Source organism: Porcisia hertigi, chromosome 19 (assembly GCF_017918235.1).
Source record: "Porcisia hertigi strain C119 chromosome 19, whole genome shotgun sequence".
Lineage (NCBI taxonomy): Eukaryota > Euglenozoa > Kinetoplastea > Trypanosomatida > Trypanosomatidae > Porcisia > Porcisia hertigi.
In genome coordinates, this window is record NC_090578.1 from 346933 (window position 1) to 362337 (window position 15405).

Genomic DNA, 15405 nt, shown 5'->3' on the forward strand with positions numbered 1-15405 from the left:
GGGGGTGGGGGGGAGAAGAGGGAGGGGTATGAGCTTATCCATGGGCGAGAGATGCTCGAGGTAGTGGTCATGTCGCCCTGTGGGGTGGTGTACAACGTCCCCAGACCCTCCAATGGAGACGCCCTCTCCCCGCCCCCCCCTCCTCAGGTGGAAGAGGGGGGGGTGCACTCGGGTGAAAATCAGGATTTTTTAAGTTTTTTTCCTGCCTTTGTTTGGTACCCCGAATTGCTGTGTTTCCATTGGTTCAAATGGCAGACACATACGCACCATTTTTTGTATGTGGCCGTTTGACCTCCATGAAGGAACGTTTCCTGTTCGAGCAACGCATCAGACCATCTTTTCTTTCCTCCCCCCACCTCACATACGTTGGGACTACTCGTCTCTCTCTCTCTCGGTCTGTCTGAACATGTAATGGTCCCGTTACCCTCCACCCTGCCGGTGCACACACGCACATATACACATTATTCGAGTGTATTTTGCACATATACACCTCCTCCCCACCCCCCACCCCCACCCCCAAAAAAAAAAGGGTATAGTAGTAAGAAGGACCGTCACACCATCAAAAAAAAAAAACTCCATCCTCCCCCACATCACCCCCCCCCAAAAAAAAAAATTACACACACACACATATATATAAATATAAATATATATAAAGAAGTACGAATGGGAAAGCCAAAGTACCTCAAGAAGAAGCAAGCCGGCGCTTCGGGCACCGAGGATGGGGCAGAAAAGGGCGGGAATGACGCCACGGAGGCTGCGAATGTGCAGGCCAACAAGTCGGACAAGGTGGAGGCGGAACCCAAAAGCTCCGGCGCCATGGTGTCCTTCGCCAACCCCGTCTACCGCCAAGGGGTGAACGACATTCTCGTCGAGAAGATTGACATCAGCTACCAGGGCAACGGCATCCTTGAGAATGCGACGCTCAATCTTGTGAGCGGACACCGCTATGGATTAGTGGGCCAGAATGGGTGCGGCAAGTCCACACTACTGCGCGTTCTGGGGTTCCATGAAATTCCTTTCCCGTCGCACGTGGACCGCTACTACGTTTCCCATGAGGTAGAGGCGTCTGACATGTCTGCGCTGGACGCCGTGCTCGCCGTCGACAAGGAGCGCGAGAACCTGGAGTCCGAGATGGAGGACCTGGCGCTCGGCGACCAGGAAGACCCGCAGGTGCTGAGCCGTCTGGACGAAATCTACAAGCGACTCGACGAGCTCGACGCCGACACGGCAGCCGCGCGCGCTGGCAAGATTTTGTTCGGTCTCGGGTTTACGAAGGAAATGCAGCGGCGCCCGACGAAGTCCTTCTCCGGTGGCTGGCGTATGCGCATTTCCTTGGCGCAGGCGCTGTTCATTAATCCCACCGTGCTGCTGCTGGATGAGCCGACGAACCACCTAGATATCGAGGCCGTCGTCTGGCTTGAGAACTACCTCAGCAAGTTCAAGAAGACGCTCTTCATGGTTTCGCACTCGCAGGACTTCATGAACAACGTGTGCACAGACATTTGCCACATGCACCTGAAGAAGCTGAACTGCTATGGCGGCAACTATGACCAGTTTTGCATCACCCGCGAGGAGAAGGAGAGCAACCAGATGAAAAAATATCAATGGGAGCAAAATCAAATCAAGAACATGAAGGAGTACATTGCTCGCTTCGGACACGGTAGTGCGAAACTCGCGCGTCAGGCTCAGTCCAAGGAGAAGACGCTGGCAAAGATGACCCGTGGTGGTCTCACGGACGCGGTGGTCAAGGATAGCCGCATCAACTTCGAGTTCCCGTGCGCCGGCCCACTTCCGCCGCCAATGCTGCAGTTTCGCGAGGTCTCCTTCAACTACCCCGGTTGCCTGCCCCTCTTCGAGAACCTCGATCTCGGTGTGAACATGGACTCCCGCATATGTCTCGTCGGCCCCAATGGTGCTGGTAAGACGACGCTGACGAAGCTCATGTGCCGCGAGCTGGAGCCGACATCAGGCTACGTGGCGAAGAACGCACACTGCGTCATGGCCCGTTTCCACCAACATTTTGTGGACCAAATTAACATGGATCTGACACCGCTGGAGTGGATGTCGCAGGAATACCCGGAGGTGACGCAGCCGCCGATCCTGCGCAGTGCCCTGGGCCGCTTTGGCGTCTCTGGAAAGGCGCAGATGACGCCGATGAGGACCCTTTCGGACGGGCAGAAGTCGCGTGTCGTGTTTTCCTGGATGGCGTACAGACGCCCCCATTTCATGATTCTCGACGAGCCGACAAACCACCTCGACATCGAGTCTATCGACGCTCTCGCCGACGCCATCAACGCCTTTGATGGCGCTGTCGTGGTCGTCTCGCACGATCTTCGACTCCTGGCGCAGATCGCGGATGAGATTTGGATTGTCGAGAAGGGCGAGGCGAAGCGCTTCAATGGCGACATCGCCGACTACAAGGAGCATGTGCAGAATGAAGTGAACCGCATGATGCAGAGCTACGCGACCACACTGTAATACTTATATAGATATAACGAGAGGGATACAGATATATATATATATATATGTATTAACGGAGAAAGAACTGACTCACCCTCGCGATGATGTGTCTCACGCGGCGCTCCCTTGAGACACTGGTGTTTAATATTGAACAAAATCATAAAGAAGGCGTCGACTAACAGGTTGGCCTGCCTCTTCGCCGCCGCTGCCACGCTTCGAAGGACATACGCGCACACCTTGTTTTTGGGCCCGAGAAACGAATAAACCAACAAATGAAGGGAGGATAACTGCAAGCCTATGATTACTATTATTTCGTGTTTGCATTCTGTCGACAGACTCAAAACCTATGGACTGCCCCCCCCCCTGCCCCCGGTGCGGGGGGGGGGGGGGGGGGGACAGGGGGCAGGGGGCAGTCCATAGAAGCGGCTGTGGTGAACGGTCAACAATATGCTTCAGTTTTGGTTTGTGGCGTATCACACGTGTTCGTCATCTTCTTGTTGGCCTTCCTCTTTTCCCGGATATGCAGCAAACAAAAAACAGGGTGATGCCCTGTGCACGCGCAAAGAGCGCACTCACGTCACGTTCGAATTCTGCGTCATACCGGCCCCCTCTCTACCCCCCCCCCTCTTCTTTATCTCCTCGACGTTTCCCCCCGTTGGTGCGCCGTGTTGTTGAGCCGGCGCGCGCGCACACACACACACACACTTGAACCGTACACGATTCAAAGGCATTGCACCGTACCTGGACTCCTCGACGGCTCGTTCCATCGAGTCCGTCGATCACTTTTGTGCATGCATACGCACGCACGCACGCACACAGATTCCTGGCCCTCATTCGCTTTTTTTCCTACCTCGGCCTGCCCCCACCGTGTAGCGGACATAGCCGATATCAGCACTGTCACCCCCTTCGCACGCACACAAACACGCAGGCGGTAGCAAAAGTAAGTGCGCGTGCAGGTACGCACAACCGCACACCTCATCCTGTAGTCACTCTCACCCCGTTTTTTTTTCTGTGTTCTGATTATCACCGGTTTTGTTTTTTATTTTTTTTGTACGTGGCTGGGCCTACTCGCGCATCTTGTCGCTGCCGTTTTGATTCGCCTCGCTTCTGTCGGGCCGCTCGTCTCCCACCCAACTTCCCTGCTCCCTGTCCCTACTTGACACCATGCCGGTTCGCTACAGCGAAGCAGTGGAGCAAGCGATTGCGGAGGTGTGTCCACCCCGCGACGCATTGGACGCTGCAGACTTCGATCCTGTGGTCTACCTAAACAGTCGCTTCCCCGACGAAGCAAGCCTCAATGCGCTGCCGGCCTTTCTCGACGAGGCAAACGAGCGCCTTCGCCAGACAGAGAATCAGCTGCTTAAGGCTGTTGAGCAGCAGGCGAGCAACGCCACGAACGCAGAGAGCGACCTGAAGGGCGCCAAGGAAGCAGTGGCGCAGCTTTACGTGCGTGTGTCCGAAATCAAGACGCAAGCGTCGGATAGCGAGGAGATTGTGAAGGATCTGTGCCAGAACATTCGCAAGCTTGACGTCGCCAAGACGAATCTCACAATTAGCATCAACACGCTGCGCTCTGTGCAGTTGTGGATGCTGCAACTTCAAGTCCTTTCCTCGTCGTTTGAGAAGCGCCGGTTCCTGCAAGCGCGCGACGCCTTGCAGGAGGCCCTCAAGTACTCTGCCATGTTCAAGAATATGAAGGACATCCCGAAGGTGAAGGAGCTGAATGACAAGCAGACCCACCTGTGCCGGCAGGCAGAGTACTACATACGCAATACCGTCTTTGGGGAGATGAACTTGGACATGATGCCTGACGAAAACTCGATGGCTGAGGCCTGCGCCGTGGTGGACCTCATGGAGGAGGAATGCAAGAAGAGGCTGAGGGATCGCTTCATTGACAAGCTGCTCGAGTCGTACTCCCTGCGCTTCAAACGCGGCACCGACGATGCGAAGCTGGAGAGGACAGAGAGGCGGTATGTATTCCTGCGCGGGCTCCTCGAACGCTACGACAGCGTCTTCAAGAATGTTTTCCCACGGCACTGGTGCGTGCCACAGGAGCTGTGTGTGACTTTTTGCCTGCGCACCAAGCAAGAGCTTGACTACGCGCTGCGTGAGAGCGCCAGCAATATTGACGTGGTCGTGCTGACGTACGTCATTCAGAAAACCATCGATGTCGAGCGTGACCTCACACAAATGATGACGTGGAAGGATGAGCTAGCCACCAAGCGAGAATTGCCGGTGTACAAGTACAACTCCATGATTCTTTCAGCATTCCGGGAGCACATGGGGCTTCTCGTGAAAAACGAGGATCGCCTCATGCAAGAGGCCTTGGCGCAGCCGCTCATTGGCAGCGGCGACTCGCTGTGCCCTGGATGGCATAGCATTGACGAGGAGACGCGCAACGGCACCTACCTGCCTATCGCTGAGGACATCTTCGTTTTCATCAAGGAGAGTCTCAAACGGGCACTGCGTATTGCGCAGCAGGATGTTCTTCTCGAGATGGCAGCGGTGTGGCGTGGCCATCTTATCGAGCTCGCGCACGCAGTGGCCTTGCTTCTGCCAACCCCCGCCGTCAGCCCCCTTGAGCGGCGTCGCGCCTGCATCATCTCAAATACAGCAGATCTGTGTCAGTCCACAAGTGAAGACCTCGGCGATGAGGTGTGCGCACGCAGCGAGGCACCACCGCGCGAGGTGGCCTTCGACCAGGTGAAGGAGGCCTTCTCCTCCGTGTACACAAAGTCCATCCAGTCGATCCTGCAAGGACTACAGCTCCAGCTGGCACCGATGCTCGTGGACTACGGCAACGGCGGCTTCCTGGTCCCGAGTGGCGCAGCCACCTATGATGCCAACAGTGGCGGTGCGGCTGACGAATGCAAGCTTGTGCGCGACATGACTATCACACTACACGATGCATTTCTGGGCTGCGCGGCAGTGATGCCGCCCACGGCACTGCGTTTTCTACTAGAAAAGCTGGCAGTGACGTTCATCCCGGAGTTCGGCAACACGCTCTACCGTCTGCGCAAGCTTCCGGAAGAAGGCATCAACTGCATGCGTGTCGACGCAGCGGCTCTGGAGAAGACGCTCTTGCAGCTGCCCAACTACAACGACCCCTCTCGCTTCGCCGCCTCAGCATTGACAGGTTATATGCGTCTGGTGCGCAAGGAGTTTGACCAGCTAAACCGCGCACTCAAGGTCTTGCAGATCGATGTGCGCACTGACGCCTTCATCGACGTCTACTACGAAGTCATTCTTCCAGAGAACCGGTCCATTCACAACTTTGTCCGCCTGGTCGAGCTCAAGGGACTGCGGCGCGAGGATGTGCGGGCGTGGGTGGCTACCCTTTCAAAGCGTGGCGTGGTCGAGGCAACGAAAAGAGATCTCGAGCGCGCGGCGTCCTCTGGACTCTCGACCGGTGTATCCTCTGGCGCTGGCGCCGCCGGGGCAGTCGGTGGTGCCTCCTCCATCGCCAGCGGTGTCGGTCTGAACCTGGCGGCGCTCTTCACGCGCGATGCGCCAACGTCGGTGTCGTCAACACGGCATCCCAACACCGACGCCGCAGCGTCACCCACCACCAACAGCCACTTTTCCCTCTCTAACTTTGTCTCCTCCATCGGCGGTGGCACGTCGAACGGCACGGAAGGTAGCAACAACGGCGCGAGCGTGATGGCCTCACGCCCCGCCACAACGGCCGCCGTCGCTGGAGACACTGCAACAGAGGAGGAGAGCCTTGGATCTCGTTTTGCCACGGTTGCACGCAACACCGCCACCTCCATGAATTTCTTGAAGTTCACGCGAGGTGAAGGAAAGCAGTGACGTGGGAGGCGACGGGCTACGGTGCAGTGCACAAGAATGTTTTTTCTTTCTCGGTTCAAGTGGAGAGGGGCTAAAGGTTGCCACACCCCGCTGGGTATGATACAGCTAACCCCCGACGTCATAGAGGCCATCACAACTCACTCCCTGAGGAGCATGTTCCCCCTTCAAATGTTTTTTTTTCTTTGTGGCATGTTTGCTTCACTCCTCTCTTTTCGTCGCGTATGTTGATCTATATATATATAATATGTATGCGCGCTTCCTGCAGCGACGGGTACAAGTACACATCCTCGGTGTGGAAAAACATGTGTACGCTTATTATTTATGGTTTTCGAGACAGCGTTCACCCCCCCCCCTTCTCCCTTCCTCCTCACTCTCCCATTGACGTACCACCGTTGACCGAGCGCCCCGTATCGCAAGAAAGGGGGGAGGGGTAAAAAAAAAAGGGAGGACTCTGGAGATCAAAAACAACAGCAGGAAAAAACAATACAGCACGTCCCCTCCGCCATGTTCGTTGTGTCAACAACCTCCTGGCCAGGCATCCCCCTACTTTTGTTCGCTGATTGCTGCCCCCTCCCCCCCCGCCCCCGCCCTTGCACCAAAGATATCAACACCGTCGAGACACACCTCGCACCGACTATGTTCACCTCCAGGCCAAGTACCACGGGTTTTGTGGTCATGGGCGTCCAAGCAAACATCAAGTCCACCAGGGCTGCTCAATGAGGACGCCCCGTAGCCTATGATGCGCAGAAAGCAGATCATGGTGACGACCTCGGCCCTGTGCTTTGCATCACCACCCTTAACGTACCATCACCACCATCGTTATTATGATCATTGTCATTATTTCCTCCCCCGGGTTGCTTCTTGTGGGTCGTTGGCCAGCTCATGTCGCCCGCTGCAGCTCGAAAACTTACCGTTTAAACCCCATCTCTGGGCCTTTTACCGCTGAGGGGGTGGAGGGAGAGCCAGTCCCCCTTCCTCTCAAACACGGTACCTCGCCTCTGGTTTTTTTTTGTTGTTTCTCGGCGTGTGCGCCTTTTCCCTCTCTCACCGTACGCTCGGGAAGCCCCACACGTCGCCCTCTCACATTTTTGTGCAAATGCTCGACATTATTGTCGGCGGCCTTCTCTCCCTCCCCCCCCCTCCCCGCGCATTTAGAGGAGAGCAGGGGAGGGAGAGAGCCTTTTCCTTTGGGGGGGTTGCGTGGCGTGGTTTGGGTGTTGTGGGGCTACTCATCATCCTCCACACCAACCCCCTCCCCCCCCCCCCCAAAAAAAAAAAGGGGTCAATTCGTTTTTTATCAATGCCGCCGTCTCTCCGGATGCGTGTTGACCTACAGGAATCCCTACTGCTGTAGGTCAAAGAAACACGTGTGATGGCTTCTCCCTCCTCGGCCACTTACCCTCCCTCTGCCAAAGCGGCCTTCTTTCGCCTCTGACGCCAGATGTTTGTCGCCGCCGCCGCCACCCCTTCTCGCTCAAACCGCTGCGCATGCGCGAGCTGGCGAGCCTTTCCTTCATTTTTGATGGTTGCGGCTGTGAGGTTGTAGTACGAAGTCGAGCGCCTGCACCTCACCTCGATGCACTCTATTTCTCTGCTCCCTCTCATCATCATCCTTTTCCCTCTCTCCGTGGTGCCTACACCAAGACAACCTCCCGGACATGTACGGTCTTCATGGACATCAATCAGCTCACCAGTCGTGCACTCGCTGTTTGAACGACCCACCCACCCTTAATCATTCAACTATAAACAACACGAGCAACACTCTTCATCTTCCCTCCCCCTCCTGCCTGCGCCTGCTGAACACCCACAGCCCAACACACATTACGTACAACGCCGCAACCCTGTTGGGTCTCCTCACGCTGCCTCCTCCCTCCCCTCCCCTCCCCCGGGAAAAAAAAATATTCCCCTGTACCGGTCGCTGATTCCTGCGGAAATGCGCCGCGTGGAGTGCGAAGGCGTCTGCCGCGAGCACCCCCAACAGCTCCCGGTGGTGCTTGAGTCAACTCACCCAAACCGCGTCCGCTTTTTGGCCGTGCCGCGCGACGCGACGGTGGCCGATCTGGAGGCGGAAGTGCGCAAGGAGCTGAAAACCAAAAGGAAGAGAGTTGCCTTGGTGATCGAGGGCTGCAGCGTTTCATCAACGACGATCGTGGGTGACATTTTTGACGTGTGTAAACAGACGGACGGCTTCCTTCACGTCTCATCCGCAGCCGAGTCTGCGATGGGCGCCAAAGACCTTTGCTGTTTTGGCAACACGGGCCGACTTTTTGAGGATCTCGAGAATAACCCCAATCTGATCGGCTCCCTGTAGGGAGCACCAAAATCAATGGCCCGACGACACCCTCTGACCTGTTGGCACCTGCAAGTGCATTTTGCAGAGCACGTCTGATGTCTTGAGGGAGGGAGGAGGGGTAGGCAGGCAGGCCCTCTGTCTCCTTGGAAGACCTGCCTTAGCCCTCGACCTCGAGAAACCCTCTAGGGGATATACGTCCCCAAATGCAGAGGAACCTCGTCACTACTATCGTCCACAACGAACTTGGCTGTCTTCACACCCCTCCCTGGGTGGGAGAGGGAGTGGGGATGGCCTATTACGGGTGCGATGCGCCTTCCCCACCACCACCGCCACCCCGCAACCTCCCACCTCCCTTTCTCCAGTATTCCCACGGCGGCGCGCGTCTTCTTCGAACTGGTGTCTGTGTGAATGCTTCGATAAATACATATATATATATATATATTCTTTTTCGATTGTGCCTATTCATAGGTGTGTGTATGTTTGTACGTCTGTTGACCCTCCGTGTGTGCTCAACAGTGTATTCGCTGCCACCACCACCCTGTAACTCCAGTGAATTCTCATTTTTTTATTATTATTACATGTCTACAGCCCTTTATACGTGTTCCACCGTCTGCCCCTCCACTATGCCCAATGCCGTGATGCTTCTTCGTCTATCTACACCACCACAGCCTCGCCGAACCTCATCGACCTGCATGTGGACAAGCGCGGGAAGGGTCCACTCAGTTGATCGGCCTCCCCCACCCCCACGGTGGGAATGTTGTAGCCGTGAGTATTCGCTCGCCGCCTACCATGATGTCGCAACGATTGTGTGTATCCCCGATCGAAGGGCGGGGGACTTCACCTTAAGTCATGTGACCTCATTCTTTTCGAATCTTTTCGTTATCCGTACCCGTGCGCCGCGACCACGCAGACGCGCATGGCAACTTCTGCCGCTCATCATGTGAACAGCCCACACAAGCGATTCAGCCCTACACACTACAAAAAGCGGCCGTGCCCGCAGCCGTTTCCTGCGAGGGTGCGGTCCTCTTCGCTTCCCTCCGGCCCCATCGGCCCCATCGGCCCAGGCGGCTCTCTGCTGGTGGGGAGGCGTGCAGCGTCTATCCACAGCCCATTCCCTCTGCCCCCTCCCAATTTGCATTACATTCACTTCCTCTGCTGCGCCCCTCTCTCGTCTATCCCCCGCCCCTCATCAGCCCCTCCCTCGCCTCCCCACTGGAAGAGACCCTCACCTGTCCTGCAGACCACCACAACCGTCTACCTCCTCTCTGCCCACCCCATCCCCACCCCTTCCGCTCCTATCCGCCATGTCTGCCTACGAAGCCAACAACACCGTCGAGGCACGCCGCGCCGAGTGCTCGCGCCTGGAGGCCAAGTACCCCGGCCACGTCGCAATGGTCGTCCACGCAACTGCAAAGCCCAACAAGGCGCACCTCCTCGCCCTCAGGCCTGACGTCACAGTCAACCAGCTCGAGGTGGCCGTGCGCCAGGCTCTGAGCATCAGCACCAAGAAAGTGGCGCTCGTCATCGAGGGATGCACACCCGCGGCCACCGCCACCATCGGTGACCTCGCAGACGCCTGTAAGCATGCCGACGGCTTCCTCTATGTTGACGTCCATGCCGAGCGCGCCATGGGTGCCGTTGCTGGGCCCTGCTTCGCCGCCGACTCGGGCATCTTCTGAGCTGCCGTGTACCGGTGGTACACCCTCCTTGCGTGTCTCATTCACTTACACTCCCGCTTTCTTCTGTTATTCCTTCGGGTGTTTACCCCTTCCCACCCCACCCCCTTTTCCTCCCCCTCCCCCACCCCCACGGTGGGAATGTTGTAGCCGTGAGTATTCGCTCGCCGCCTACCATGATGTCGCAACGATTGTGTGTATCCCCGATCGAAGGGCGGGGGACTTCACCTTAAGTCATGTGACCTCATTCTTTTCGAATCTTTTCGTTATCCGTACCCGTGCGCCGCGACCACGCAGACGCGCATGGCAACTTCTGCCGCTCATCATGTGAACAGCCCACACAAGCGATTCAGCCCTACACACTACAAAAAGCGGCCGTGCCCGCAGCCGTTTCCTGCGAGGGTGCGGTCCTCTTCGCTTCCCTCCGGCCCCATCGGCCCCATCGGCCCAGGCGGCTCTCTGCTGGTGGGGAGGCGTGCAGCGTCTATCCACAGCCCATTCCCTCTGCCCCCTCCCAATTTGCATTACATTCACTTCCTCTGCTGCGCCCCTCTCTCGTCTATCCCCCGCCCCTCATCAGCCCCTCCCTCGCCTCCCCACTGGAAGAGACCCCTCACCTGTCCTGCAGACCACCACAACCGTCTACCTCCTCTCTGCCCACCCCATCCCCACCCCTTCCGCTCCTATCCGCCATGTCTGCCTACGAAGCCAACAACACCGTCGAGGCACGCCGCGCCGAGTGCTCGCGCCTGGAGGCCAAGTACCCCGGCCACGTCGCAATGGTCGTCCACGCAACTGCAAAGCCCAACAAGGCGCACCTCCTCGCCCTCAGGCCTGACGTCACAGTCAACCAGCTCGAGGTGGCCGTGCGCCAGGCTCTGAGCATCAGCACCAAGAAAGTGGCGCTCGTCATCGAGGGATGCACACCCGCGGCCACCGCCACCATCGGTGACCTCGCAGACGCCTGTAAGCATGCCGACGGCTTCCTCTATGTTGACGTCCATGCCGAGCGCGCCATGGGTGCCGTTGCTGGGCCCTGCTTCGCCGCCGACTCGGGCATCTTCTGAGCTGCCGTGTACCGGTGGTACACCCTCCTTGCGTGTCTCATTCACTTACACTCCCGCTTTCTTCTGTTATTCCTTCGGGTGTTTACCCCTTCCCACCCCACCCCCTTTTCCTCCCCCTCCCCCACCCCCACGGTGGGAATGTTGTAGCCGTGAGTATTCGCTCGCCGCCTACCATGATGTCGCAACGATTGTGTGTATCCCCGATCGAAGGGCGGGGACTTCACCTTAAGTCATGTGACCTCATTCTTTTCGAATCTTTTCGTTATCCGTACCCGTGCGCCGCGACCACGCAGACGCGCATGGCAACTTCTGCCGCTCATCATGTGAACAGCCCACACAAGCGATTCAGCCCTACACACTACAAAAAGCGGCCGTGCCCGCAGCCGTTTCCTGCGAGGGTGCGGTCCTCTTCGCTTCCCTCCGGCCCCATCGGCCCAGGCGGCTCTCTGCTGGTGGGGAGGCGTGCAGCGTCTATCCACAGCCCATTCCCTCTGCCTCCCTCAGGCGAGGGAGGCAAAAAGAGATATAATGGATATTATAGGGTTCGCCCTTGGAGTTGTTTTTTTGCTTGCTTCTATGCTGCATCGCATTCTACTTGCAACTTTTTTTTTCCCTCGTCTCTTTTCTGCCGCTTTTGGTTTTTTTTTTCGGGAGGCATTACTTTGTCGAGGTACACCCAAGGAGGGCGAAGGGGACGGCTTCTCTCTACAGGTTTATTTAGCTCTAGTATAACGTGGAGCTCAGGAAGCGCCTGTGCGACGACATGTGGACTCATGCGCTGTCTCTCTCTCTGCATGCTTCCAGTAAAGGCCCTATCCACTAGTTGCCCGCTCATTTTTTTTTTTTTGCATGGAGGTGCTTCTCCACGTGGTGCAGACCGCATCGGCCTCGCCTGTCTCGACACTATCGGTGTGTGGAGATGGCAATCAACCTACGAGCCCACAGGCGCTTGTAGATCTCTCCGCAAAGAAAAGCAGCACCAGCTGCACCGTAGGAAACCTTCGGCTCACATACAGACCAGCAATCCTTGACAGTGACGTGGCTCCGCAGTGGCACGTGAGACTCTGCTCTCCTCTCGAAAACGAGGGCACCAACGGTAACGATGGTGATCAACAGGTGCTTCTCTTACCTATACTCTCGAGGAGCCCTCCGGCATCGCCGGCGTCGTCACTCCCCCACCGATTTGTGTACGCCTCAGCCACCTCAGTGGACATAACAGATCACCGCGGGCTGCGGCAGCGGCCACCCAGCGGCCTCACCACGACATGCACGGTTGATCGGTTATGTGAAAAGCTGCGCCACTTGAGGAACGTATTCGTGAGAGAGGGCTGCGTGGGCTCCTCGCCAGCAGTGCACGCGGAAACGGTCTTCTTCTGCGGCAGTCGACTGGACACACGCAAGGATGTCCTCTACCTCACTTCGCTACATCGACTCCTTGTGGATATGCTTCTGATCATGAAGGACCCCGCCGTGCACATCTCACCGCATCCCCCCCCAGTCGAAGTGGACGTCTCCCTCGTAGACTACGACGAAGTCTGGGGTCTGGGGGACGTACTTGCCGCTGAGGCGGCCAAAGCCTCCGCTGGTGGTGGCATACAGAGTCGAGGAAGCGGGATCACGTGGGTTGAGCTGGCGAGTGTACTGGACGACGATCTCTCCCCTCGAAGCGCATCGACTGCTATCGCCACTTCCCTGAAGGCGACGAGGGGCAAAGGTCCGCCAGGCGCCAACAGCGATATGAGCGCCACTCAGGTGGCGTGGCGTGTGCGACAGCGGCTCGAGATGTGGTTTGACCGCATAGACAGTGCCACAGCGCGATTTCCTTCAGCGCCAGCGTCGCCATACCCGCCCGCCGCAGCGGATCGTCTGCGTCACTTGGAGAGGAACGCTGTCTTCTTCACACTGCGGCTGCGGCGCTCCGACGACTCATCGACATCGAACCTGCCCTTTCGCGCCAGCCCGGCGTACTTCACGCTCGCACTGCTCCCCGAATGCGGGGCCGCCTCGCCTGGGATCAACGCAGGGGCCGTTGCCACTGTGGTAGGGGTGTCGCCGCCCCGGTCTAGTGCCGCGCTCTGGCGCGAGTTCGATGCACTCTCAGCGTTTATGCGGTCTCTCCCGATGAGCCGCCATCGTCGCCGCGAGTGCGGACAGAAACAAGGCAGCCCCAAAGAGCGTAGCCGCGTCTCTTCGGCAACTGTGCAGGCACAAATGCACGCCGCTGCACTTCGGCGCAGTCGGTGGCTGACCACTATCGCCCGCATCCATGATGCATCGGCCCTACCGATGCGAGCACGAGCCGCAGTTTTGTGCGAGGAGAGTACCGATGACGCCGTGGAAGTGTTTAGGAACAGCACCACTGTGTGTTCGTTCTCGTGGGTCGGGTGCATTGCAGCAGCGGCGGAACATCGGTGCGCCACGCGCTCGACCCTTGCTTTTCTCGCGCGTCTTCGGCCACCAAGCACAGCGCAGCACAGCCGGCCGGCATCGGTGAAAGGAGCCTCTACTGGGGGCACAACGGGCACACCACTGGCTAGGCATCATCGAGCACATCACAAGAATATTTCGGATGACGCCAACGATGGAGATGCTCCGGGGACCGAAGACGCATCGTGTAGCTCCGCTACCCCCACGCCGCCCCTCGACTCCCCCGTCCCTTCAGCCACTGTGCCGCAGCCTTACGTCTCCCCGCGTCGTCAGGGCGGTATTGCGAGAAACCTCGCGAGCTCTGGAAACGTTAGTAGTACGCATGTCGCATCTCATCCGAATCTCACAAATGAGGTGAACACCGCTGCAGACCCTGTCGCTGCCCTCCCCAGGGGGGTCGATCAGGTTCATCACGGTGCACACGACGACGACAGCTCGTCCAAAAATGCCCAAGACAGGACCCCAGTCCGTGCAAGCGGATGCACTGATCTCCTCCCTGCAGGTGTACGCGTCGGTGCTGGAGGAAGAGGTGCGGCGGCTACGTGACCGCCTCCACCGATATGAGGCAACAACATGCGACAGCAAAGGTAGCACTGACTATCCTTTTATTCACTCAGCACACCGGGAAGTAGAGGAATACAACCCTGCAGACACCCCCATCCCTCTCTCCGCCCCCAGCGCAACCCCTCTAGACATCTGCAATCTTTTTCCCCTGTTGGTTCGAACTGCCATTGATGAGCTTCGTACGGACACACGGTTCCCACTTGCGCTCCATGCAAAACTCGAGAATCTAGCACAGAAACTGTCAAGCCTGTGCACGGCAGTTTTTCAGGTCCAGGCCAGCGGCATCGCCGATGTGTCTGCCACAGTACAGCAACAAAGCGAGAGCAGCGAGGACAGGGCCATCTACGTCAAGCAGTTGGAGGCGAAGGTGGCCCTGTATGAGCAGAAGTTGGCTCTCATGGATCTCTATGTGGCGCCGACACTAGTGCAATGCGTGGAGAACCTGGACCAGTGGCAACAACACGGTCGGCAACGCGCGCGCGCCGCTGCCGCGCGCACTGAGGCGGCGCTCATGTCCTCATCGCGTTCAAATCCCACGCTGCAGCCGGCGTGTGATACCCACAGAGAGTCCACAAAACGGTGAGACGCGTATGCTCAAGTGAAGGAAAAAGAAAAAAAAAGAACGGGTCGGTCACCATGTTGCATCTCGCCTTCAGAACCGTGCAGACATCACGAAAAGACAAGCGTCGATGTCTCTGTGTGGCAAACACAACACAAATGACAGCGAGCGAGACAGCACAGGGACTCAACCCCCTCCCTCCCCCCTTTCACCCACCCACCCCCGGCCCCTCGACTAATGAAGTCGTTCCGGTGAGTGATTCACCTCTGACGTGTTCGCGCTCACACGCTAGAACAGCCGCTCATGTGTATGTGTGTGGGGGAGTGGGGGGGGGAAGGGGACGCACCCACCTTTTTCTTTCATTCCCTCTCTCTCTCTGTCCCCCCCTACCCCCCTCCCATTCGATATATCGCCTGGCACTCTCTCTCCTTCACACATCGTGGAGGCTGTAGAAGCAGAGGCAGGGTGGCCTTTTTACTCCTGCCCCTTTCCTACACGCTTCAAGGTGTACGTGTCCTCCGCACTAGACCCATGTAGATCACACGGACA

General features: G+C 57.6%; 6 protein-coding genes across 6 annotated transcripts; all 6 read left to right on the forward strand.

Moving 5' to 3' along the window:
- Nucleotides 1–663: 663 nt before the first annotated feature.
- On the forward strand, nt 664–2478 carry JKF63_05798 (uncharacterized protein; the record flags this gene model as incomplete). The annotated part of the gene is made up of 1 exon (XM_067901752.1): nt 664–2478. The coding sequence occupies one exon, from the start codon at nt 664–666 to the stop codon at nt 2476–2478; it is 1815 nt and encodes a 604-aa protein (XP_067757778.1).
- Nucleotides 2479–3624: 1146 nt separating this feature from the next.
- JKF63_05799 (uncharacterized protein) lies at nt 3625–6270 on the forward strand (the record flags this gene model as incomplete). The annotated part of the gene is made up of 1 exon (XM_067901753.1): nt 3625–6270. The coding sequence occupies one exon, from the start codon at nt 3625–3627 to the stop codon at nt 6268–6270; it is 2646 nt and encodes an 881-aa protein (XP_067757779.1).
- Nucleotides 6271–8203: 1933 nt separating this feature from the next.
- JKF63_05800 (uncharacterized protein) lies at nt 8204–8581 on the forward strand (the record flags this gene model as incomplete). The annotated part of the gene is made up of 1 exon (XM_067901754.1): nt 8204–8581. The coding sequence occupies one exon, from the start codon at nt 8204–8206 to the stop codon at nt 8579–8581; it is 378 nt and encodes a 125-aa protein (XP_067757780.1).
- Nucleotides 8582–9867: 1286 nt separating this feature from the next.
- JKF63_05801 (uncharacterized protein) lies at nt 9868–10242 on the forward strand (the record flags this gene model as incomplete). Its single annotated transcript, XM_067901755.1, has 1 exon — nt 9868–10242. The coding sequence occupies one exon, from the start codon at nt 9868–9870 to the stop codon at nt 10240–10242; it is 375 nt and encodes a 124-aa protein (XP_067757781.1).
- Nucleotides 10243–10931: 689 nt separating this feature from the next.
- Nucleotides 10932–11306, forward strand: JKF63_05802 (uncharacterized protein; the record flags this gene model as incomplete). The annotated part of the gene is made up of 1 exon (XM_067901756.1): nt 10932–11306. The coding sequence occupies one exon, from the start codon at nt 10932–10934 to the stop codon at nt 11304–11306; it is 375 nt and encodes a 124-aa protein (XP_067757782.1).
- Nucleotides 11307–12155: 849 nt separating this feature from the next.
- On the forward strand, nt 12156–14880 carry JKF63_05803 (uncharacterized protein; the record flags this gene model as incomplete). Its single annotated transcript, XM_067901757.1, has 2 exons — nt 12156–14138; nt 14188–14880. The coding sequence occupies 2 exons, from the start codon at nt 12156–12158 to the stop codon at nt 14878–14880; spliced, it is 2676 nt and encodes an 891-aa protein (XP_067757783.1).
- Nucleotides 14881–15405: the final 525 nt, after the last annotated feature.